Raw genomic sequence first — 25086 nt, 5'->3', positions numbered from 1 at the left:
TTTCTATAAGTTAAGCATTTTGATAATCTAATCGTTCAGGATATGGTAAATAGTCTATAAAATTGTCATTCATTGCAAATTTGATAAGGACTTTGGTACGCAGAAAAACAGAAATATGCCTACACTTATTTTGTTCCCTATTGTAGGGTATCAGAGGACGGTGTGAATTGTGTCTGTGGCCAAAATGTAAACCGCTTAAGTTTTAACCAATTACGAGGGAAAGTTTCTCGCTAAGCCTTGAGGCAAAGAAGTTTACACAAAAATAAAAATTATGGCCGCAAGAAAAAAAAAAAGGAAGAATCAGAAAAAGTTTCTTTATGCAGCTTAAAAAATGTTACACACATTTTTTTGTTGTGTTTTGTTTTTTGCCGTTCTTCTTTTATGTTATGTAAGGAATAAAAGTTATAAGATTTATATGCTAACCTATTTAAAATTCAAGTTCCTCTGGGGGCTTTTTCATTCTTTTTTAGTCTGCCTTGGCAAATTGCTTATGATTTGCATTAATTCATTATGCGCGCATAAAGAAATGCCCCTCCCCCTACCCCCCCATCCCCCCTTTTTCCCTTGTTCTCGTTCGTTAGTTACACACAACAGCCACAATAATGAATACTAAAAGAAAAAATGCAGTTGCAAAACAAAAGACCAAGCGTGACGAAAATATGCTGAGGCTGTAGGAACAAACAAAAAAAAAACTAAAGGGGGAAAAAAGAAAAGTAGAAAGGAGTAGCAGCGGGAGAGCTGTGGGAGGGACAGAAGGACAATGGACGACATATAACAATGACTTTGAGTTGGCCAGGCGGAATATTTTTACTTAATTTCCACGTTGCCACAATGAAAAAGATGCAAAAAAAGAAACAAAATGGGAAAAAGGTGAAAGGCAAACACTTGAAGCCAATTTAATTGTTGGGGAAAACAAAAGAAAACTCCAAATAGAAACTTTCTGGCAAGACATGAGACGCATTGCCATCTATAAATCGTTATCCTCTTCTGCTCTGTATTCTAGTTAAGGAGGGCCGCAATCTCATACCCATGGATCCGAATGGTCTAAGTGATCCCTATGTTAAGGTCAAGCTCATACCCGATGACAAAGATCAATCCAAGAAGAAGACGCGCACTATTAAGGCATGCCTGAACCCAGTGTGGAACGAAAGCATTAGCTAGTAAGTTGGATTAGATTATCTCTGATGGGAGGCGGTGTGAATGGAGAATCGCATTTTTGTTTTTAGTGATCTCAAGCCAGAAGACAAAGATCGTCGCATTTTAATCGAAGTATGGGATTGGGATCGCACTTCACGCAATGATTTTATGGGTGCTCTATCCTTTGGCATTTCGGAGATCATTAAGAATCCAACCAATGGCTGGTTTAAGCTACTTACCCAGGAGGAGGGTGAATACTATAATGTGCCATGTGCCGATGACCAACAGGATTTGCTGAAGCTCAAGCAGAAGCCATCACAAAAGAAACAATTGGTAATGCGAAGTGATACGAATACCCATTCACAGTCCAAAAAGGATATGATCCGAGCCACGGATTTTAATTTCATCAAGGTGTTGGGCAAGGGTTCCTTTGGCAAGGTGAGAACAATGCCAATGCCAATTTCATCTCTCATTTCACGCTCTCTCCCTCTCTCTTTCATTCGCATGCTCAGGTCCTGCTGGCCGAGCGTAAAGGCAGTGAAGAGTTGTATGCCATCAAGATACTCAAGAAGGATGTGATTATCCAGGATGATGATGTCGAGTGCACTATGATTGAGAAACGTGTTCTGGCTCTCGGGGAGAAGCCGCCATTCCTTGTTCAACTGCATTCCTGTTTTCAGACAATGGTAAATTGGCAAAAAACGAGGTGGCATTGGCAGAGTCAGAGGAAGAAGTTGAGTAACTTTTTTTTTGCCCTCTTTTATTTGTCGCAGGACCGTCTTTTCTTTGTCATGGAATATGTGAATGGCGGCGATTTAATGTTTCAAATACAACAATTTGGTAAATTTAAAGAACCCGTGGCCGTGTAAGTAGCAAATTTCACTCCTCTTACTCCCCTTCCATTCAATTCATTGGAAACATTTGTTTTTCTCAGATTTTATGCCGCCGAAATAGCTGCTGGTCTTTTCTATTTGCATACCAAGGGTATACTATATCGAGATTTAAAATTGGATAATGTTTTGCTCGATGCCGATGGTCATGTGAAAATTGCCGATTTCGGCATGTGCAAGGAGAATATTGTCGGCGATAAGACAACTAAAACATTCTGTGGCACTCCCGATTATATAGCCCCCGAGGTGAGGAAACTTTTTTGAACCCCCTTTTCCCAGAAATGAATTAACCCTTTCTCTTTGGTTTAGATTATTCTATATCAGCCCTATGGCAAAAGTGTGGATTGGTGGGCATATGGCGTTCTACTCTACGAGATGCTGGTGGGTCAACCCCCCTTCGATGGTGAAGATGAGGAGGAACTCTTTGCAGCCATAACCGATCATAATGTTTCCTATCCCAAGAGTCTTAGCAAAGAGGCCAAAGAGGCTTGCAAAGGGGTAAGCACTACAGAGACAAATGTCTATTAAGAAGATTTCACTAGTTTCCCCATGTCCTTGCAGTTCCTTACCAAGCAGCCGAACAAACGTTTGGGCTGTGGTCCAACTGGGGAGGAGGATGTGCGTCTACATCCATTTTTCCGTCGCATCGATTGGGAGAAAATTGAAAATCGCGAAGTTCAGCCACCATTCAAGCCGAAAATTGTAAGTTGTAAGCCGACCTGATAAACCCGAAGAGTCGCTAACAAAGCCAAACGATTTTCTATAATCCTAATTCTTCCTCCTGCTTTAGAAACACCGCAAAGATGTCTCGAATTTCGATAAGCAATTCACATCAGAGAAAACAGACTTGACGCCCACGGATAAGGTATTCATGATGAATCTCGATCAATCGGAATTTGTTGGCTTCTCCTATATGAATCCCGAGTATATTATTAGTCCATAAATCGAATCGTAACGGAGAAAGTTTTCATTCAGCGAGTTGTGCAACTGAACTTGTCGTTTATCCTCGAAAAAAGACACTTGTTACTAATGCTTTCAAAAACTTCAAGCAATAATTTTTTAATTATTTTCCTCATTGTTAAGTTTTTTTTTAAATGTAATTTATTTTAATTTAAACGTAAGCAATCAATCAAACTGTTGAAACGCAACTCGAAGCCAAAAAACAAAACGAGAAATAAATATAAACAAATTCTATGGAAATGTTTTTTCACTCTGCTGCTAACTAGAAAAACAATATACTTCTTAAACTTTTAACAATATTCTCAAAAAGAAAAAAAAACATAAACAAAGAAATATTTAAAAATTCTGCAAACAATTTGTATTTATTATCATTACGAAAGAAAAAAAACCATCTGAGTGTTATGCTTAATAGAAATAATAATTTTTAGAGCAGTATATAGAAAATTCTTGGATCAGAGTTCAAACCATATTGAACGATTGTGAAATGTTAGCCCCAGCATTATGAAAAAACACAATCGAAATATGAGTTTATAAAACACACACACACACACACACAACAACAACAACAAAAATACTCAAAATGAACTTACATTTCTTTAGAAAATTCTTGAAAATTTGATTCATTCATTGACAAAAAAACAAAAAAAGTTTTTAGCAATATTTTGTAGTAAACAAATGAATACTTATTAGATATGTATGTATATGTGTAATGTGTAAATCGAATGCATATTTTACTTTACTAAACAAATTTTTGAATATTATTTAATTAATTATAGCAAAAAAGAAAAGATAAATACTTATAGTGCAATGTCTATACATAAATATGGCATAGAGTCTCAATGTACCATAAATTTAGCAAACTGCAAAATTGCCTAGCAATAAGTTAAGGCTAAAGAAAAAAACCGAAACATAAGTTTAGTAATATTAACTATTTAAATAGCTTTCCAAGGGATTACTAAGTAACTAAGAAACTAAAATTATTGTCTCTTTCGTTTGTTTTTGGCGAACTTTAGTACCTAAACATGTAACTAAATATATAAACTATGACTAAAGACAATCTACTATAAGCTAAAAAGAGTCAAACATGAACAGAAGAAAATGTTTATCATTTTGAATACGGATATAGAAATACATATTTTCCGATTTCTATAATTTAGCGCCAACTTAAGCTAAGCTTTTGTGCCTCTCTTGTAGTTGTTCTGTTTCTTAACTAGGATCTAAATTCGGATAAAGAGGAAAGCCAACAAACTAACTGGTATTTAGTTATAGTATCTAAATTAAATATAAATGTTATCAAACCGATTTGTAGCCAAGCTATAAAGCTAGAGCTTAGGGCACAAAAACAAAAAGAAGGAAACCAAAGAAAACGAAATAAACTAAATTCGAAATTTGTTTGCGAATATAAATGTATAACTCCGAACTTGAAGCATTTAATACTAATTGATTTCGACCCGCAAGATCAATATACTATATACATATACATATATGTATATGTACGAGTCATCACTCTGACAATTTATCATTTAATGAGTACCACATAAAGTTCAAGTCGAAAGAACTCTAGAATACCAACAAAACACAACAATTTGCTCGTATTATTAAAAAGAAATGAAAAATAAATATAAATTTAACAAGAAGAACTAATTAAATTATCATAAATTAACAGATATATATATATATATATATACTTATATGTGTGTATGCGTGTACGAAACTCAAAATGATTGATTACTTTAATGAATTTTATGACAAAACAAAAAGAAACAAAAAATTATTAAACACATTTCCAAGTCTGTTCAAATATTGAAAATATATTTAAAAATATAGATAAATTAATTTTACTCTTAAATACTATATACATATTATATATATATATATACATCTATGAGTAGATTTAACTGAATATAATTTTATTTATAGTAACAACCAACATAACAAACATTTTTAAAACTATTTTTTAAACAAAAACTCTTGTGTGTTTTTATTACATTCATTTAGTACAAATATATATGATTTACATATATATATATATATATATATATATACAATGCATATATCAAATCTTGATGTTTTGAAAACCCGAAAATATATTAATATAATTATTAAACAAACAAAAAAGTATTCTCAACTAAGGCAATTTTCCTGGAAAAACAAAAAAACAAAACCTTTTGTGAAAACCAAAACCAAAACTAATATTTAAATGTTAAGAGAGAAAAACTATTTTTATGTTTCAAGTTTCACGAATTTCAATTTGGTTTTCCAACTCAACTGAAACTGAAACTCATATGAATGAACTTTGCATCAATATATATATATATATATATACTTATATATATATAACTGATCACATGTATTCGTAAATTTATTAAGCCAAATCAAGAGTAAGAAGAAAACAAATCAAATGGCAAGACATGTGCATGTATCCGAAAATAAAATACACTATACTACAAAATATAAATTGGTTTATTTTTATTTCTATATATATATATATATATTATATATTCTTGAGAGGACAAAGTCTTATTGCCAAAAGAATAACTAACAGAAAGAAACTAAAAGGATTAAATGATTTAATTTAATATAGTTTTTGTTGCTTCGACTCATGGTCGACCCTGCTGCTATGACCCTTATAAGTAGGCTATACTTTTTATCAATATTCATATCAAATAAGTGGACAAAATCTTAGCACAGGCTATTAGGATTTCCCATGCTAGTACATGCTGTAAACTGTTCTAAGAGTGTAATTGTTAATTGAGAGAGAGGGAGAGAAAGAGAGAGAGAGTGAGACAGAGAGCAAATGATCCGGCCGTGCGATTCGTTATCATTTGTTTGATGGCGTACAAATTAACATTATGCGACCGTTAGAGTTTTGTTGGTTAATCTTATCACATGAATTTGCAAACAATTAGATAGACATGTATCACACACAGAGCATTTCGCAGTTATCCAGTCATCAGTCCATCAGTCAACCGTCATCAGTAGTGGTCGGTGGTAGTCGAGTAGCCTGTCTGACTGTCGCGACAGTCATGTTTCTTGTGTTCAATTTCCAACAATTTCGACATGGACCTGCCGTGCACAGTGATGAGTGTATATTCCAGAGACATCCGCCATCGATGGCCATCTTCATACTCTATGGATTGGCTGTACCCGTTTTGGCCGCCTTCGGACTCTGTACGAATTTCATTAATGCGGTGGTTTTTATGCGTCCCAAGATGACGCCATCGGCTTTCAGCTATCTGGCTGCTCTCTCCTGGCTAGATTGTGTCTCCTGCACGCTGATCACCTTGACTGCCTTGTCCCGTAGTTTTTTCTATGATATACCCTCCTGGATAGGCTACGATTATCAATGGCAAGTGCCGCTCTTTAGCATAAGCACAGGAGCGGCTAATTTGATATTGGCCTGTGTTAGTCTGGATCGATTTCTCTATTTGCATCGCTTCAAGGCCAACAATGGAGCCCCGAAATTCTGTCGTCGCAAGGTGGCACGTTATATGATTTTCGTGGTCATTATCATTTCGATTGCCGTCAATATGCCATATTTTTTTGTTTTCTATGTGGATCCCATTACGGGAGTGTGCCATGTCACCGAGTTCTATTACTCCACGTAAGAAGGAGTTGAAGATTTGGCAGAAAGTTTATAATTTCTCGTTTCTTTAGATTCTATCAGATACACAATTGGTTCACCTTTACACTCTTGGCCATTTGTCCGGCAATATTCTTACTGATTGGCAATACGGCCATCATATTGGCCTTTCGCCGCTGGACCAAACAGGGCAAAGCCTGCCGTCAGGCCTGCTCCAATGCCAATGCCCAAACCACTAACAAACGGTATCAGGTAAAAGAAAAACTGTAGCCATATCACGATAATCAGCATTTTGTTCAATATTAAAAATCTACTTGGTTATCAATTCCAATGGAGATAAATAAATAAATGCCTTGCCATTATAGATAAATAGATATATGACAGATAAGAATTATGGGCATATTTTTGTGTTTGGTCGCAAGTGCAACTTATTTTAAATAGTTGTAAACATTTATGGAATTTTCCCCCATCCCTTTTCTTATTGCTTTGCAGCACCAAATGAAATTAACGATTAGCATTGTGATTGTGATAACTCTTTATATGATTGGAGAACTGCCTGCCCACATGACATCGAGGAAAAGTTCGCTCAATTTGCTATTTGGCGGCGATGCGGACAAAGTGAATACCCAGCTAATGGAGAAATTGGAAGTTATTTGCATTACACTTAATGCTCTGCAACTGTCCATGAATATTGTGGTCTATGCCGTCATCAATCCCTCATTTATGCCTGAATTTTTCGTATGCCTTCGTGGAGCATCCGATGTATGCTTTAGTCTCTGTTGCATCCCGGCAATTCGTCGTAGTTGGCATCGCTGTTGGTCGCGCAAGCGGCAAGAGCCCCGAGCCGAGGAGCGTGTGGTTAGCAGCATAACTCCACAACCACTGCCCGCCGATGAGCCACACCAGTGTGGCTGTGAGAGTTGGAGCAGTGATTCTGAATGCCAGAATGGCAAACATTGTCGTGCCGTTGTTGGCACATTTGCATTTGTCGACAACGAGGAACAGGAGCCGCAGCAGCCCCATCGGGATCCCGAGATATTCACCACCAAAGCCAGTGGTTGTGTCCAGCTAAAGGAGCCACATATTGACGAAACAGCTCCGGATGAGGATTCCCTTTTTCACTCCAGTTTCATCATGATTAATTAACTTTTACGTATTTATTTATTTAATGTATAACAAACTAAAAACAAACAAACACATAATCAATACGTGTAATTTTTGTATCGTGCAAATAGACGACGCCAAATCATATTGGAATAGCGTCTGGCTTCCGTTTCATTGCCATTGAAAATGCCGTAATAAGGATCTCCCGGCATAACCTTGTGAATTCGTAGATAGAGAACATCCTTTTGTAGCTCTTTTTGATTCCTTTTAATTGTTTCATTTAGTTTCAAATTAAGTGCCAAATCAATGGTCTGATTTCCATTGGTCTCTTGATTGACTGGTATTACAGGATCCTCTATCAAATTTGACTCTTCAGCATGCAAGTGGAGCCATAGAATCCCGAAGACCAGGTAAGTAAACCAGCAGCGACACATTTTACTCATAGCAATGTTTCACTCAAGACTGAATGAACTCTTGATGGAACTCTCGCCTCTCTCCTCTCTGTCCAATTCTGACCGAGACAAACAACTGTGCAAACAATTTCCAAAAGGTTGACATTATCGAAAGAGGAATGGGAAAATGTGTCTGCTATTTGGACAGAGAAAAACTAGTTTCTTAACTTTTGTATAGAATTTCTAAAAAATACAACGTCTATGGAAAGAATTCTTACGAGGTCAGTAAGGCCGACTTGGAGATACCCTTCTAGATTTATTTTTGAACCAAATGACTTCATTTTGGCCTTTAACTATGTTAATTTTTTTTAATCCATTTACCTCTTTAATCCAACACTAAAAACAAAATACATAAAAGAGGAGTTAGGAATACTCAAGCTAAATGAATTTTCAAAAAACTAAAAAAAAAGAAATGCGAGATTTATTCTCAAGAAGTTACAAATTCGTTGATTTAAGGAGATGAGTTTGCTTAAATAAATTAATTAAGATCACAAAACTCTTGATTATTAGGTTGTCCGCATAAATAATGAAGAAAATGAGTCTTGGGTTATATATAAGTGAACAAAGGTATATTATCCCTTTTAATAGATTAGAACAGGATAACATCTACCAATTGGCCTAAAACTATACAAAATCACTTCGGTTAGACATGCTCCTCAGTAGCAACGAATCATAAAGGTGCACGTGTTTCCAAAAAGTGTTTACCTAAAGAGGATAAATTGATCCTGCCAGATCTATGCCTTACCCCTTAAAGGTTAATCACTGAGTGGTCGAATTGGTCAGGCGATTTTGTACTATTTATGGTTTTAGCTTCAGGTAGATCTAGTTTTTCGTTCGATTAGTAGGCAGTCGTTGCGACATCACAATTCTCATTAGTTATTTCTGTTGGAAAAGTAAAGCAAGAAGTATGAGCACAATTGAGGCGGAAGCCACTATGGATGAGCCGCAAACTGCGTGCTTTTTCTGTGTGCTGGGTGCCGTTTCGGCCATGGTCCTTTCGGCATTGGGAGCTGCCTATGGAACAGCCAAATCGGCCATTGGCATCTCGGCCATGTCTGTGATGCATCCGGAGTTGATAATGAAGTCGATTATACCCGTTGTAATGGCTGGCATTATAGCCATCTATGGCTTGGTGGTCTCTGTCCTGTTGATTGGTTCGCTAACAAGTGTATATAATAGTTACAAGGGATTCCTGAATATGGGCGCCGGTTTGGCTGTGGGTCTCTCCGGAATGGCTGCTGGTTTTGCCATTGGCATTGTGGGTGATGCTGGGGTCCGAGCCGCTGCCCAGCAGCCGCGTTTGTTCGTCGGCCTCATCTTGATCTTGATATTCGCCGAAGTCTTGGGACTCTATGGACTAATTGTGGCGATCTATTTGTTTACCAAATGAATAAATAAATGGGAACTTGGATTTTGGAGTATATTAAGGTTAATCGGTTTAGGATTAGAGTTTTAATGGATAGAACATTTTATCAATGAATGTTAACTGTCTTAAGTGGTAGGGTTTTTGTTCTTAGCATTTGACTTAAAAGCGAATTAGAGTTTAATTTAATCATTTGCCCTGCAATTTGGACAGGAAATCAATTAGAAATTGATGACGTGCTCGCAATTCGGTCTCATTTCGATGCTTAAGCTTCGAGCTCATGCGTTTGATCAAATGGTCACGATCGCGTGCCCCGATCTTCATTTCAATCAATATAATCTTATCCTCCTCCCGTGTCCAGGCGACAGTTGGACCTGTGCTACTATTATTATTATTGCTACTTAGATTATTAGTTGTGGAACCTGCTGCGGCACTGGTCCCGGCTGGAGAGGATTCCCTCTTGGGAGTTGATGGCTGCTGGGCAACCAATGGCGCTTCTTCCTGAGTAAAGTTGGCCAATGTGGCCACCACATCAAGCTTGTTATCCTCATCACTGTCGAACTGAGTAGTAATCACATGCTGCGGCGTATTGCCACCACTGCTCACTTCGAGAGGCGCTTCCAAATCCGTTTCATCCATTACAATGGCTGGAAAAGATTGCTGCGACAACGGCAGGGATATGGAAATTGAGGCATTGCCTCTTGGAGACTCTGGCAGAAATTCTTGATCTTCATCTTGTGTGTCCATCTCGATCTTACATGTTGTGGGAGTTGGCGTCCGGGCTGTTTGCTTAGCCTGCGCTATAATACTTATGCTGGCCTTTGAATCGACATCTTCGCGCACGTTTTCCTGATCAATAAGCGAACGTAAACGCTTGGCGCATTCAATGGCTGGCGAAATTACAGGTGGTTGCGTCTGCTGCTGTTGTTGTTGTTGCTGCTGCTGGGACTCATGTATGACTACCATCGGAGTGAGATTATAGCGAGGGCGTGTCAGAGGAGATTTTACTTTCTTATTCGGTGATTTACGTTTCTCATTTTGTGATGTATTGTGGCCTCCCAATGGTGGCAAAGGGCTGAGTCCGCATCCCGTTTGCCTGCGTGGCGATGTTTCACCAAAATGGATGGCCGTTTTCTTAGCATTCGGATGATGTTGACTATACTGACCCACATTAGGTGTGCTGGTGGTGGCATTGCCCATATTCTGACTGCCATAGAGACTGGCATTTAAACGGAAGGCATGAGCTCGCAGTCCCAGTTCATCGCACATCTCAATGGAGGAGCAACTGTTGTCCTCATCGCCCGTGGTGTCTATTACCAGCGAACGACTAGCTTCATCTTCATTGTCATCGCTATCCGCCGACAGGGCCATGCCAATGAGCTTCTCTCCCTGCGTCCTTATGCCGTGTATACAAGCTGTCGGTCCCGAAACCATTGAAGGCATATCATCGTGATTTTGCTCATTGTAAATACTAGCTGCCATAAAGGATAATTTAGCGGGTAACAAAATCTTTGAACCATAGAATATTCGTCCATTTATGTAGCGCAATTGGCAAGCCGGCGTTTTATCTTTGGTGGGAGCCAATGGTGCATCCAGCAGATCAATAACCATCTCTGTGAACTCGCCCGTTGTATTATTCTGCACCTCATGCATATTAACTGTCTCCACCGGTGGCAATATTCTCTTTGGCGGCTTGGCCTGGGGAAATTGCTGGACAAACCAATCGATCAGAAATTGATTACCCTTCAGCAATGGCATTATCCTATTCTCCACCTTTTTCATGCTGACACTCGGCAACTCGGCCAGTTCACTGAGGCATGCATAGATCTTACGGATCTGTGCCGGTTGCTTACAAAAATATATATTCAATTTATTTATAAAATTATGAGCATTTGTAATCATAAAATGCTCAAAGAATTTTCCCAATTCTGCCGCTTCAGCGGGCAAAAGAAAATTGAGAAAAACCTCAGCCAGTTCTGGCAGATCGGGTAACAAAAGCTTTTCCACTTTCTGCAAGAGAAATGAAAGTAAATGAATTAATTTTTAAATGTTGTATTTCAAGTATTACTTACCAAATAAAGATCCGCCACTTTATCCTTTTTGGGATCAAAGTTTTGCAATAATTTATTAAATTTCTGGCAATCATCCACACGATCGGCATTCAGGAGAGCCTCTTCCACCTTATCATAAAAGTTGTGAGCAAAAACTGCAAGAAAATTACAAGTTACAGTACAGTGTGTCTATTGATTAATTTTAAGTGGCTGCAACTCACTGGCGTCTTTGCGATTGGCTTCATTACGGCTATCCGGTTGAAGCATATGCCGTAGCATCTCCTCCTGCCGATTGGCTTTTCGATTCCTGGCTGTTTCTTCATCGATTCGTGGCCTTTTCTGTTGCGTAGACTGGACTTTGTTGCGGCAAAACATTTTCAGATCCACAAGCAGATGTGTGTACAGTTCGAGGGCCACGAAGTGTCTGTAATAGACTTGCACAGACTGGGAACGGGCGTGGATGGATAGTTTATTTTGCAGGTAGGCCAAATACGAGTGAATTAGGGCCTGGCAACGTTTCTGGAATTTCTGACGTCGACGTTGACGCAAATTGTACAATCGCGAACGTCGGCGTCTCTGTGAGACTTTGTCGCCTGCTCGTTTACGACGACGTCCTTGTATTTTGGGCTTAAATATGCAAAACCTACAATCCTTGGCCGATTTATGGCTGTCGTTTGTGGTGGAGGATATTGATGCAGGTAAAAGGGTGGGCGCCTCCTCAAATTCGACGTTGTTGGGCTCTTCCAATTCGGTAATACGTAACGCTTGTGAGTCCGGATCGAATCTAAAGTTAATAGCAGGCGGAGCATCTGCATCTAATGGTGGCGGCGGTGGTGGTAAAGCCAATAAACTGCAATTGCTTGCATTGTCCAAACAACGATTGATCGTCAACACATTGTCGGCTAAGCTGCCACTGGATTGAAAAGGCACAGACACGCCAGCCCCTAATCCAACTCCACCAATGCCGGCGCCAGCACCGAGCACAGTTGTTCCACTCCCAAAGACGTAATTAACATTAATAGTCAGGGATGAAGGATTCGAGCGCCGTTTGGACTTTTTGCGAGTGCTTGAGGATTTTGCTGTTGCTAGCGTTGCCTCCGTGGCCTGCTTCTCTCGTGACTCTGTAGCGCTGCCATCTGCTGGTGCGGGGATTGTCGCCTCTCCCAAACTCTCGGGTAATAGCAAATCCTCGCCAACTGCTTCGCGCACAAATTCCAAATAGGATTCACTTGCCAAAGATGACACCTGTGGTGGTTTTGTAGTGCGCTTGGCACGTGCAGTTGTCCACTTTTTCTGCAAATAGCCAAGATTGTAAATTTGAAGAATTGTTTGCAATTATTTTGTAAACAACCCCACGGAAGCAACAAACAGCATCTATCGATAGCCAAGCCAAGTGGTTTCTATCGATTAGTAGAAATTAACGGAAAATTAACAGCTAGAAAATTAACCACAAATGAATAGCTTAAGGTTTTTAAGACACAATTAAAATAATTTAAATAACAACAAATAGATAATTTAAAGATTTAAGTAATGTGCCTAAATTGAAATAATATTATCGTTGCTTTCTACGATTTTAGCACCAAAAAAAATCCGCTAAACCTGCAGCACCGGATCTAGTTGTAGGAGTTTTATCGATACACCTATCGAATTTTTTCTAGCTCTTTTCGCATTTCTAAAGCAGGACAACCTGACCACGTCACGGAGAAAGAGAAATCAAAACCGTTGTTTTGCATTCCATAAACAAACTTTAAAAACACTATTAACATGAGCAAAGTAACATTTAAGATTACACTGACATCGGATCCCAAGTTGCCGTTCAAAGTGTTAAGTGTACCAGAGGGCACGCCTTTTACGGCCGTATTAAAATTCGCCTCGGAGGAATTTAAGGTGCCAGCGGAGACGAGCGCCATTATAACAGACGACGGCATTGGGATTAGTCCACAGCAGACGGCTGGCAATGTGTTCCTCAAACATGGCTCAGAACTGCGACTCATTCCCAGGGATCGCGTTGGTCACTAAATTTTTGTTTACTGCTCCCCTTCTGTCCATCTAATTGAGATTTCTCTACAATAAATAACGAAAATGCAACTCACCTGCAAGTAAAATTTCCAACCACTGGGTAATTCATGGTAACGTTCTCTGGGCGTCTGGACTTGTCCATTGTAAAAGCCAAGCAGCACATGCTTAACTGGTGGGGCTCGGCCAAAATCGAAGTAATATTTCACTGGATTATACTGCTCCATAGCACGCAGTTCGTTAACCTTAAAGAATACACGTCGTCCCTCCTTGCCATGGATCATATCCTTGGCTATACGCATGCAGGAAACACGTACGGGATCGGCTTTTTTTCGTAGCGGCTTTTTTGCTGCACGTATGGCTCCCAAATGCTTCTCTAGACCCATGGCAATTAGTTGATACTCTGTTGGAGCATAGGCCGTAAATGCAACTATCCGTGGTTGGAATGCCATGCGGGGCAGATATTGTGGATACATGAAAACTGTGCTGTCCAGCATGAGGTTCATAATGCGTGGAGCAAGTCGAGGCACCTGACGAGCATTTCCGTCACTAGAATGGGAAAACAGAAATCATTTTAATCACATAAAATCCATTCTTTGCCTCAAACTCACGTCAAATCTGCCTCTTTGTTGATGAACTCCATCATTTTGGTATTCTCCTCCTGGTAAGCATCGTCATTCAGATCCTGCTCCCACTTGTGAATCAGTTCTATAGCACCCGGAAGGTTCCAGGCTTGGAATGAGGCATCTTTTGATGATTTTCTATGCAACTCTTCGAGCATTTCCTTTGGCTTTTTCGCCAGGTGATAGAGTGTCGGATGCGAGTATGTTTGTAGGAAATTCTGGGCCAGCAATTGGGTGTGAATGCGCAACTGCTGCTGGAGTATATCGTGCTGGTCTTGAGTGAAACCCATTAAATTAGACGGTGGTTCCACAGGTGGAGGCGGCATGTATTTTAAATTTTCAAATTCCTCTTCGTATTCGGAGTAAATGTGTTTCCTCACGGATATGTACTCCCAGGTGAAGTTGGTGTCATACGGCTTAGTATAACGACCTGGACTAGACTTACCAATAGTCTGGTCAAGCGACTGGACCACTGGCTGTTGGTAATCGTGCGCCTCCTGTGCAATGTATTCCTCACTATGACATGGTCCTCCAGTTGCTATAACCTTGGCCAGTTGGAAACAATTGGGCTGACCGGGCAGTGGTACAGCTATCAATTCAGGAGGCTGAACTAAATCGTTGGTGGAAATGTTTATGATCTGTCCGGGATTTATGGCATTGGTAATGCTTGTATCTGCAACAGGAACAGGCAACAAGACCCTATTGCCAGAACTTGGTGTGGACATGACATTGGGTTGAAAAGATTCCAGCTCGGAACAGGTGGACGTCATCATTGTGCCCGCTGGATTATCGAAATCAATTTGTCGTGTAACCTGATCAATAGGATTGGGATTCACCTGGACAAGTGGCTGGATTTCTAGAGGAATATTCTCTTGTATCATGGCGCAAGGCATTGTCTTTGACTCCGCTTCTTCTAAAAATTTTTGAGGTGTCTCGAGTTCTATGGAATCCAAGGAGACTCCTTCTTGAAGAAGTCCAGCAAACAATTCGGAAACTAAATCCGTTAATTCTTTTTTTGAAATATTTGCATCACGTAGTTCCTCGGCATCGGTATATTCCGCATCCACATTATCATTAGCCACATATTCTGGATCATTAATTGGATCATCATCGTCGCCAACAAAACTATTGCCTATAAAAGAAAAAACAAACTTTAGGCGAATTTATTGTTTGGTAATAACATTTACTTACTCAGCGGCTTATTGAAATCGTTGAGGAACTGCATCCACTCGGTATCGTTGACAGTCATATCGTACTCAAATATATCGCTCTGCTCCACATCCGGGGGCACAAATTCCGATTGTAAGTCCTCAATTGTTGTCTGTTGCAAGCACAGTTTGGAACGTGTCCGTGTGGCTATGCGATGATCTTCCCCAACAGCTAAATTCCCTGGCGGATCAAGCGGAACCTTAAAGCAACCGTCAGCTGTAAATTTTACAGGCGATTCTTCCATGGCGGCAAGAGGCGTCTGAGGCGTATTGGGGTTCGAATCAAAGTCCGAGGCAGTTGTATTGCCCTCATCATCGGACTGAAAATCAAAGGAAGAATATTTCAAGAGTATATTTTTTATGAATGATTGTGCTACCCACATGGAAATCATCCTCCTTGAAGGTATATTCCTCGTCCTCCTCATCCGATTGCAAATCCTGACTGATAAGGGCCTCGAGTCCATCTGTAGGTGTCTCATTAAGGGGCGGCAGTGTAATGTTAGGCGTACAGTTCAGTTCCCTGGCCTTAGCTCGGGTCAACTTGGGAACCGATGGCGTATCTGTTATTATGATGGCGCTGCGTCGCTCCTGTTCCACTTTCTGCTTCGCCACGTCATCCTCCGCCTTAAGGGTGACCAGAGCCAGAACATGTTCATTGCGCACAACACTCCGCATCGAGCTTGTGGAGGTCTCCTTGGCCGCCTTCTTTAGCCGGCGGTCTATTTCTTTGCCGTCTTCAAGTGAATTATTCTCGGACAGTTCCGAGTCCACGCTCTGTCGTCCACGCTTGCGACCCCGTCGTGGGGTAGAGCTGGTACTCCCAGAGCTCTCTGATTTCTTGCTGCTGTTTGGCATGATCAGAGAGCATTGAAAATTTTTTATAAACTTGTACGAATTGTCATAAACAAAAGTTGGTAAACTAAAACCAGTGTGTACATAAAATGCCGCCACAATGCAGTTTTATAGTTATCGATAGTCCCAAAAAATCGATTGTTCCGGTAATCGATAACATTGTGATTGTTGTTAGGGATGGAAGCGTGTAAGCAAATTTTTCTCGTTTTGTGTTTTTAAAATTTAACACGGGACCATATCTAATTGTAATAGTTTATCACACAGAGTTCGAAAGAATAGCATTTCATTGCTTTAAATGTCACTTGGAATTCACCTAATCGACGGGATCGGTTACATATGACTCAGGCAAAAACACCGATTTCCAAGCCAATTGCTCCATCTAAACGGGAGTGCAGAAATTAATTGTTACAGGTAAGTACCCGGCTTGGAATGCCAAGGGTGAGAAAAATGAATCACATGGCCAAATGACTTCACCCTTTCATCACCACTACTTGCAGACGCGGTCACAATGACATTAAAAGTTACCAAGCTGGCTTTGGCCAGTCGCCTCATCGTACTTACAGTCCAGCTGCTGGCCAATTGGATGGTACCAGATCATAAGCCAGATGTCTTTCGTATGCCTCGGGGAAATGGAGACGGTTGGAGCAATGCATCTGCCACACCGGCTTTTCCCTGGCTGGACAAATTTATAGAGCATTGCCTGGGCGGATTAAGGCACTGGGATGGTGAATATTTTCTACACATTGCGAATAATTTGTATTCATATGAGAATACGCTGGCGTTTTATCCACTTTACCCGGTGCTAGTGCGTCACGTGGCACAAGCATGCCTTCATTTAGGCGTTCCCCTGTCACAAGAGAGTCTTACATTGCTTATTGCTGTGATCCTGAACCTCTGGTTGTTCTGTGAATCGGCGAACCTGCTGTATCAGCTGACCCAAAAGATATTTGGTGATGCCAACAAGAGTTGGTATGCCGCACTTATATATTGCTTCAATCCGGCCACAATTTTCTTCAGTGCTACGTACTCGGAGCCTCTGTTCGCCTATGCCAGCTTCTATTTAATGCTTGAGTGTGTCAGATCCCGAAGTGGAAAGGGATTTCGTTTGCCTAGACTGGGTCTGGCCCTAACAGCTTGCTTACTATGCCGTTCGAATGGCTTGTTGACCCTGGGATTCCCGATATATTTCTTCGCACGCCATTTGATACTGTCGCTCGGCTCTAGTCACTACTGGCAGGTGATAAGGATGACTCTGACTGTGGTGTTGGCCCTTGCTATTCTACATACGTATTATTTCTACATTTACCGCCTGTATTGCCTACCCTCCGTCACGGTGGAACATCCTCAACACATTCTGGACTACGCACGCGAACGGAATTATTTAACATCTGGCCAAGGATCGGCAGGGTCACCGTGGTGCGCTTACACCTTACCTTTTCCATACACGTATGTGCAATCTCATTATTGGGATGTGGGCTTTCTTCGCTATTACCAATGGAAGCAGTTGCCCAATTTCCTACTAGCTCTGCCAATGCTAATATTCATGCATTGGCATTGCTTTCATTACCTGCGGGACATCGTGGCTCGCATTTTGCCAAAACTGAATCCAAATACTTATCGGGATTTCATCAAGGATCATTTAACGTTGCCATTCGTCCTTCATGCGATATTTTTGACTGTCATCTGCACTCTGTACATCCACATTCAAGTTTCCACCCGTATTTTGGCATCAGCCACTCCCATTTTCTATTGGTTCGCAGCCGATCACATGCCCAAGACATTAGCGCAGCTTTCCATGCGTTCCAAGGCGGGAGCATTACTCATCTGGTGTATGGGCTATGGTCTAATCGGAACCGTTCTGTTTAGCAATAATTATCCATGGACATAATAGAATAGTGTGAAAGCGGGATGAAAGCTGCCATAGAGACTGGACATCCGCAAGGAAGGCTTTAATTTTGTAGCATGTAAATATTTTTATAACACTTTGACACCACCAAAACAACAAATTGAATTTGTTTTAGTATGAATTTGAAAGCGAATTAAAAATGAATTATTTAATTTTGAATTTGGCGCCAAGGTTTTATCTGGGTGTGGCCATATTAGCGATAAAACGTTCGATAGATTATCACACTCAGTCTCGACTCCCGCTCTCATCACTAATCAGCTGTTTAACCCAAACAGAGAGTTTAGTTGTGCGAATTTGTTTTTGTTTTTAAACAAAGGGCGTTATCCATTGGGATTGCCACCAATATGGAGCAGCTTTCGGGTGTGATGATCATCATCATCATTAGTGGCGGAGTTCTTACCTTCTCGATGCTGTTCATATTCGCCAAGCGACAAATCGTTCGATTCCAGCTGCGAGGACGTCGTGGTCCGCACGTCCAAGTGGGTAACGATGCCAAGAAGGCTCTACGTCGCGAGATCGAACGCAGGTTGGATTGCATACAAAAGATAGCACAGGAACCGAAACTACTGTGGAACGATGGCGACAAGTACATTGTGCAGCCCGAGCAAGAGGAATCGCAACGGCCACCTTATTACCACCGCATGAAGGCCGTGGATGATGTGAAATTGTTGGAATCGGAAATCGCTCGGGCTGATGGCAGCACAAGGCATGCCCATGAGAGTTTAAGAGCTTTTCTGTTGACCACCTTGTCGGTGACTCTCAATGGGGCCGGACAACGAATGATTCATCAGTACTGCGATATGTACGAGCACGCTCGTCATGATCCCAACGAGTTTGGCAAGGATGAATATGAGGCCTACCATCATTTGTTGCTCAAGCTGTTGGAGGCGTAAGTTCAGATGAAACTTCTACTAGTTAACCTATTGTTTTGACCCCACACTTTCCAATGTTTCACAGAGCCAAACAGCTGAAAAACTATAATTCAAGAAAGGCTTCTCCTGCTCGTACTCCACGCAAGCAGACCAAGATGCATTCACTGTTGGATCCTGCACGTCTAAGACCTCCACCACCCACGAGTGAGAATGTGACGCCGAGTAGTGAACTAACTGCTGGTCAACATGCTAAAGTCAATATGACCCTGGGTCTACAGGGTGGTAGTGTAGGTGGCGTCACCGGTGGCACAACTGTGGGTGAGGATGAACTTGCCACCAATCCGTTGCACTTGCAGCCAACTGCTGAAAGGGACCTCATTATACGCAACCGCATAAAGACTCCAACACTTGATGACATTGTTGTTGATGCCGATCATCATCACAATGCCGGAGAGGGGGGAGGCATCAGTGGTATCGATCAGACAGTAGAGAATGAGATTATGAGTATCTCTTCAGTGCAATTTCAGAGAAACTCCAGTAATGTCTAAGCCAAAGTCACAGATTTAGTTATAGCTTGCAATTTAATTCTTTAAAATTTAATAATACGCATTGTAATATCTCAGTAGTAATCTAGATCGAAAATTTTATTCTAATTCTTCTTTGGTGGATTCTTTTTGTCACATTTCTTCTTTTGAGCTTCCTCTTCTTTCTTCTTTGCAGCTTCATCGCATTTTTTCTTTAGAGCGGCTTCATCACATTTCTTCTTTAGAGCGGCCTCATCGCATTTTTTCTTTTGTGCCTCTTGTTCCTCGCACTTCTTTTTCAAAGCCAATTCTGCGCATTTCTTGGCCTGTTCCTCTTCTTCGCACTTCTTTTTGAGAGCTGCCTCCTCCTCGCATTTCTTTTGCTGCTCCTTCTCCTCGCACTCCTGCTTCAGCAACTGCTCAGTGCACTCGTCTGCTATTTCGGTATAAGTGAGGAGATCATAGAGCCGGCAGGAATAGCCAGTCTCATTGTCATACCAACAGACTAGCTTAACAAAGTTGTCATTGAGGGCAATGCAGGCCTTGGCATCGAAAACGGAAGAGAAACGCGAACCATTAAAGTCAGTGGAGACTGCCTCCTCCTCGGTATAGCCAAGAATTCCCTTCATTTCGCCCTGTGAGGCTTGTTTAATTGCCTTCTTGATGTCGTCCAATTTGGCTGCTTTACCCAAACGACACGTTAGATCAACTACCGAAACATTTGGCACCGGCACTCGAAACGCCATTCCCGTGAGTTTGCCATTCAGATCAGGAATGACTTTACCCACCGCCTTGGCAGCTCCTGTGGCTGCGGGAATAATATTAGACATACCGCTGCGTCCATCACGCCAGGACTTGTTGCTCGGCCCATCGATAATCTTCTGGGAGGCAGTGGCCGCGTGAACTGTGGTCATCAGGCCCTCAAGAATCTGGAATTTCTCATGCACCACTTTGGCCAAGGGAGCCAGACAATTGGTAGTGCAAGAAGCATTCGAAATGATTTTCATATCGGAGGTATATTTATCCAAATTAACGCCGCACACAAACATCGGGGCATCCGCGGAGGGCGCCGACATAATCACCTTCTTGGCCCCACTATCCAAATGAACCTGAGCCGTCTTCATGGTAGTAAATCGACCAGTACAGTCCACCACAGTCTTAACACCCAGATCACCCCACTTCAGCTTCTTGGGATCGGCCTCTTTGAACAACTTGATCTTCCTGCCATTAACAACCAAAGTGCTACCCTCCAGAGCAATCTTTTGATTGTAAATGCCGTGGGTTGAATCATGACGCAGCAAATAAGCCACATACTTGGGGTCCATTGAAGGATCATTAATTGCCACCACTGTTATCTTCGAATCCTTGCGCAGCAGTGCATGGCGCAAAAATACGCGGCCAATGCGTCCAAATCCATTGATAGCAATTCCACACATGTTTGCAAGAAATTTGGAATAGTTCAAAAAGAATCGATAAAAATGCAAAAAACAAAAAAAAAAAAATTAAATATTTGTTTTTGTAAGCTAAATTTTATACATCTGATAGCTAGTAATAATGAAACAATACTGAACTTATATGCTGGGCTGATCAAACAAGTCAAATCAACTGAAAGTCAACGGTTACTAGATACACGTACTAAATTTGAAATGTCAAATTAATAGAAACAGGATGTTATCGTTATGAAAATCCAGAAAAATTGCTTTAATCAGTGGTATGGAAACTTTATAGAAATTTTATTCATTACACGTTTGGTTTAACCCTTTATAAATATTTTTCACTTATTCTCTAATATATTGAGAACGATATAAACCATTAGTCAATAAATTCGCTGCCAAGATTAAATAACAAGAATTATTTTTAACAAGCAAGTCTGAATATTTGTCCTGCCCCAAAGGGCCCTAAAAAGTATGCTACGAATTTGGTTACTCACAGACGCCGCATAATTAACTTGCCAAAAGGCTGCGTAAAGCAACCAAAAGGAAAGAAAATTCCTTAAAATAAACCAAGACAACACCCAGAAAAAGAAACTGCCAACTATGCCAGATTCCTTATTCCTTCGTTTTGTTGTAGCAAAATTGCAGGCAATATGGTGAAGAGAAAAATGTTAAAAAAAGGCCAATATATTTTAAGGAACACCAACAGACAGCAGCCGCTGTTCCATTGGGTAATTACATTTAAATTTTCAACAAAGCAAAGCAAAAAAACTGGGTATATGCCATATTTGATAGTTACTAGTTAAAATAAGGTTTAAATACAATACAAAACTCATTGAACTTATATTTTTTGAAGTGAACTAACTTAAATTAAAGTATAAGAGGAGTGAAACTTTTTTAACTAGTTTTGGGTTCGAGGGTGTTGTTGATTCCATCTAGGCTGTGTTTTTGTGCAAAATTGTGCTCAGCTGCTAGATAAATTTTCTGTTGAACTTTGCAGTTTCCTGCGGACCAATCTATGCAGGTCATTGTGGCAGAATCGCAAACTGAGCTCAAAGCTATTTTCCTCCTTTAGAAGCTAGTTGGGTTGCGGGTTCTCTTTTTCTCTCCATGTGTGAGTCTGTGTGTGTGTTCTTTGTGTGTGCTCTGTTTTGTTGGACTATCGATGGGAATAGACGCCCACTACCCATACAAACACACTCACAGAAGCGTCCAAATAAATACATATATATTTGTATATAAGTATGGACATGTGTCGGTGCGTATAAATCAATCGAATGTGGCCACCTGCCAAGCTCTGAATAAAATTCAAATACCCAAAAACCATTACCATTACCCACCTTTTTGTCCCGTTCTCTCTCTCTCTCTTTCTCTTTCTTTTCAGGCCCATCAGTTGCCTATGGTTCGTCGACCATTACTCACCTTTTTATCCTACACCTTAGTCTCCTCTATATATGTATATACTTATGTTACCTACTCTGCCTTCATGCATATCAGATGACGAAGGCAAAAGTACAAATTTCAATTCCTAGGAGGGACAGTCAAAATACATACTTTGGTGTGTGTATGACTTTGCTGGAAATAATTTGAATTGAAGTCTTACCTTCGCCTAACATTTATGAGGCTTTGACAACTTAACTTTAGTTGAGAACTTTTCATGGCTGGCAACATGTTGCTGGCCACCTTCAGGCAACATTCTTCAACGCCCACGCTAAATAAAATGTAAGAGAAAATTTCACAAGCAAAAATCACTTTCGCTCTCTCTCTCTCTCTCTGTTTGTCTCTCCAGGTTCGCGTTGTGGTGAATTGTCGTCCTGTCCTGTGTTGAAGGCAAAAATTGGGGCCCGTGTCTGATTACGAAATTGTTGCAGCAAAGCTACAGACTAAGGATAATGCAGTAAATGCAATATATGCGCATTTCCACATAAAAGTCTGCGAGGACCTAAAAATTTTAAAGTTCATAAAACAAGTTTGTTATAAATGCACAAAATTTCAAATTTTATTAGTTAAGGGATATTTTTTATCCAATTCAATATAAATCTAATAAGCTTCAAAAATTAACAATAATTTCATCGACATTCTTTTCGGAATGGTTTTGGCATTTAACAACACCACACCTTTTCACTTTCAATAGTAAACTAGTAATTCAAGCTAACATTCTGGGAGAAAGCTTTTCCAATAACAAAAAGTACCTATATATATACATTTTTGATCAGCTTCTATACTAAAGTCGATCTTACAATGTCTCACTATCCGAAAAACACTTACATATCGGAGACCATAAGGGCTAAAGCCACCAAATATATTTGTGTCGTATGTCAAGTCTGTTCAAAGTCTGTTTAAAAATATGTCCACGCCCCGAAATCAGAAAAAAATAAATTGTTCTCAAACTCAAATAAAAAGGAAAATTGATTTATTTGAATTATTTATCTTAACTGCAAAGAGACTTACAATTGTTTCGAAAAATTGTTCAATTAATTTCATTATATATATGTATTAAGATGTAACCACATTCATATACATTTCATTAAATGAATACATATATTTTTTATGGCAACAGATTTACAATTGTTTCTACAAATTTGTATTTTGTTCAATTAACTTAATGAGATTTTGTGTTAAAGTATATATGTATAATTAGCTCTGTAGACTGCATAAGAGAATATCGCTCATTACTATCTGAGATTTTCCAGAAAAATTTAATTTGTGTTTTATCATAATTAAAGATAATTGATGTGAAATTATAAGATATATGAATGATAAAAACTGTCTAGATCATCATTACAGATCCTTTTAGTATAGTTGTCATTATTTAAGTACTTACAATCACCAAACAATTCAAAAGAAGTTACTTTTTCTGCAAATGGCTTAATTTCATCAAAGGATGTTTCTCTAACTTCCAATTGCATGGCCCACAATGTATATGGGCTTAAAAAGGGAATGTTTTTATGGATTTTTTCCCAGGAATCATTATACATAATGGGATTGTTAGTTATCTTGTTCTTTGCAAATGAATATTTGATTGAAATAGTTCTATCCATAGAAAAGTAATAAATTTTTTGTTCACATCGATAGTAATTGTTGCCCAACATTTTAAGATTTACTGAAAATTTATTGATTATTTGGTTAAACTCAGTTTCAATAGTTTCGTTGTCTAAATTAAAACGTATTCCAATATTTTTAAATTTTACAGCATAGTTTTGAATACCTTTAACGATATCGGCTTGGACTAAAATTTCATTACCATTAAACAACTTACGAATCAAATCATTATCCTGCCATTTATAGAACACCACGTTTTCGTCATTTATCATAAAATTATCTTGATCTCTATGATTTGAATTCATTAGATTAAGTCGACTCTCTAGACTTTCAATTTGTTCAACAATTTCATTTATTTTTACATTCGTATTGTTTATTTGCAATTCGTGGGGAACATCCAATTTATGAAATTCTTCATACGAATGTGGAAAGTATTTTTGTTTATAAGATTTTACCGCCGTTTCGTATCTTTCTCCAATTAAATTGGATTTAATTAAACCTCTTAATTTTCGAAAGGTATTGGCATATTTTCCAATAAACTCGAATATGTTTTTATAGGCAAGAGATGACATGTATTTAGTCAGAGTTAAACTGTCGGCATACGAATCGATGCGATCGTAAATATCAATTAAAATTTCCATACCTTCTTCCATTCGAGATATTGATCGTTGTAGATCATTTTGTATGTTAAAACCAATTGTCATTTTTTGAAATAAAACTTTTGTGTCTCTAAATATTTGTTGAGTTTTCATTTTTCTAAAATCAAGTTCAAAGTGATGTTGTCCTGCTAAGTTTTCACTCAATGAATTACTAAAATTTTCCATTTTCTCAAGTACCGGAAACATAACATTGTGCACGTTAACTTCCATTTGTTTCAGGACCTCTAAATCATTTTCACATTCCTTGATTCTTTCATCTGTAGCAATTTTCCTCAAATCATTAATTGCACTGACAGTAATATCCATTGCATTTACAATTCTAATTGCCTTGTTAACTAATTGCACTCTTTTATCAATTTTCGCCTCATCGTGGGGTTTATTTTTTTGTATTATAGATTTTTTGTCATCTAA

The 25086-nt window shown here is 39.5% G+C and overlaps 8 protein-coding genes across 18 annotated transcripts in view; 6 read left to right on the top strand and 2 right to left on the bottom strand.

The window, feature by feature from the left end:
- The window catches only part of Pkc53E (Protein C kinase 53E), a 29042-nt gene extending 25474 nt beyond the window's left edge, over nt 1–3568 (top strand). For 5 of the 10 annotated variants that reach the window (XM_068289260.1, XM_068289259.1, XM_068289258.1 and 2 more), the window contains 8 exons: nt 1004–1160; nt 1227–1575; nt 1650–1823; nt 1911–2002; nt 2072–2273; nt 2337–2525; nt 2589–2729; nt 2818–3568. In XM_068289260.1, the coding sequence (XP_068145361.1) occupies nt 1004–1160; nt 1227–1575; nt 1650–1823; nt 1911–2002; nt 2072–2273; nt 2337–2525; nt 2589–2729; nt 2818–2970 (1457 nt within the window). In that variant the 3' untranslated portion in view covers nt 2971–3568. Of the gene's footprint in view, nt 1–1003; nt 1161–1226; nt 1576–1649; nt 2003–2071; nt 2274–2336; nt 2526–2588; nt 2730–2817 lie in introns of all 10 variants that reach the window. The other 5 variants (XM_068289252.1, XM_068289251.1, XM_068289255.1 and 2 more) reach the window with 1 other exon arrangement.
- A 2334-nt stretch (nt 3569–5902) lies between these two features.
- Nucleotides 5903–7716, top strand: LOC137577894 (uncharacterized). The gene is made up of 3 exons (XM_068291459.1): nt 5903–6591; nt 6645–6822; nt 7063–7716. Exons 1-3 carry the CDS (start codon nt 5903–5905, stop codon nt 7714–7716), a joined length of 1521 nt encoding a protein of 506 aa, XP_068147560.1.
- A 1301-nt stretch (nt 7717–9017) lies between these two features.
- Vha16-4 (Vacuolar H[+] ATPase 16kD subunit 4) lies at nt 9018–9537 on the top strand. Its single transcript, XM_068288306.1, has one exon. The coding sequence runs from the start codon at nt 9034–9036 to the stop codon at nt 9514–9516; it is 483 nt and encodes a 160-aa protein (XP_068144407.1). The 5' UTR covers nt 9018–9033; the 3' UTR covers nt 9517–9537.
- Nucleotides 9538–16322, bottom strand: mute (muscle wasted). Of its 2 annotated transcripts, XM_068288302.1 has the most exons (7): nt 15769–16322; nt 15371–15707; nt 14168–15311; nt 13634–14105; nt 11762–12833; nt 11562–11695; nt 9538–11499 (listed from the first exon to the last, which is right to left on the bottom strand). In XM_068288302.1, exons 1-7 carry the CDS (start codon nt 16240–16242, stop codon nt 9679–9681), a joined length of 5454 nt encoding a protein of 1817 aa, XP_068144403.1. In that variant the 5' UTR covers nt 16243–16322; the 3' UTR covers nt 9538–9678. The 2 variants fall into 2 exon arrangements, with proteins under 2 accessions (XP_068144403.1, XP_068144404.1); XM_068288303.1 differs by lacking the exons at nt 13634–14105; nt 14168–15311; nt 15371–15707; nt 15769–16322 and adding an exon at nt 12892–12907.
- Nucleotides 13195–13632, top strand: Ufm1 (Ubiquitin-fold modifier 1). The gene has a single exon (XM_068288307.1). The coding sequence runs from the start codon at nt 13305–13307 to the stop codon at nt 13557–13559; it is 255 nt and encodes an 84-aa protein (XP_068144408.1). The 5' UTR covers nt 13195–13304; the 3' UTR covers nt 13560–13632.
- A 135-nt stretch (nt 16323–16457) lies between the features above and the next one.
- Nucleotides 16458–18304, top strand: PIG-V (phosphatidylinositol glycan anchor biosynthesis class V). Its single transcript, XM_068288304.1, has 2 exons — nt 16458–16650; nt 16737–18304. The coding sequence occupies exon 2, from the start codon at nt 16748–16750 to the stop codon at nt 18125–18127; it is 1380 nt and encodes a 459-aa protein (XP_068144405.1). The 5' UTR covers nt 16458–16650; nt 16737–16747; the 3' UTR covers nt 18128–18304.
- An 88-nt stretch (nt 18305–18392) lies between these two features.
- On the top strand, nt 18393–19646 carry LOC137575785 (protein C1orf43 homolog). The gene is made up of 2 exons (XM_068288476.1): nt 18393–19034; nt 19103–19646. The coding sequence occupies exons 1-2, from the start codon at nt 18490–18492 to the stop codon at nt 19563–19565; spliced, it is 1008 nt and encodes a 335-aa protein (XP_068144577.1). The 5' UTR covers nt 18393–18489; the 3' UTR covers nt 19566–19646.
- Nucleotides 19580–21103, bottom strand: LOC137575784 (glyceraldehyde-3-phosphate dehydrogenase 1). The gene has a single exon (XM_068288475.1). It carries the CDS (start codon nt 20975–20977, stop codon nt 19667–19669), a length of 1311 nt encoding a protein of 436 aa, XP_068144576.1. The 5' UTR covers nt 20978–21103; the 3' UTR covers nt 19580–19666.
- Nucleotides 21104–25086: the final 3983 nt, after the last annotated feature.

Source organism: Drosophila tropicalis, unplaced genomic scaffold (genome assembly GCF_018151085.1).
Source record: "Drosophila tropicalis isolate 14030-0801.00 unplaced genomic scaffold, ASM1815108v1 contig_593, whole genome shotgun sequence".
Classification (NCBI taxonomy): domain Eukaryota; kingdom Metazoa; phylum Arthropoda; class Insecta; order Diptera; family Drosophilidae; genus Drosophila; species Drosophila tropicalis.
This window is presented reverse-complemented; position numbering and strand designations above follow the sequence as displayed.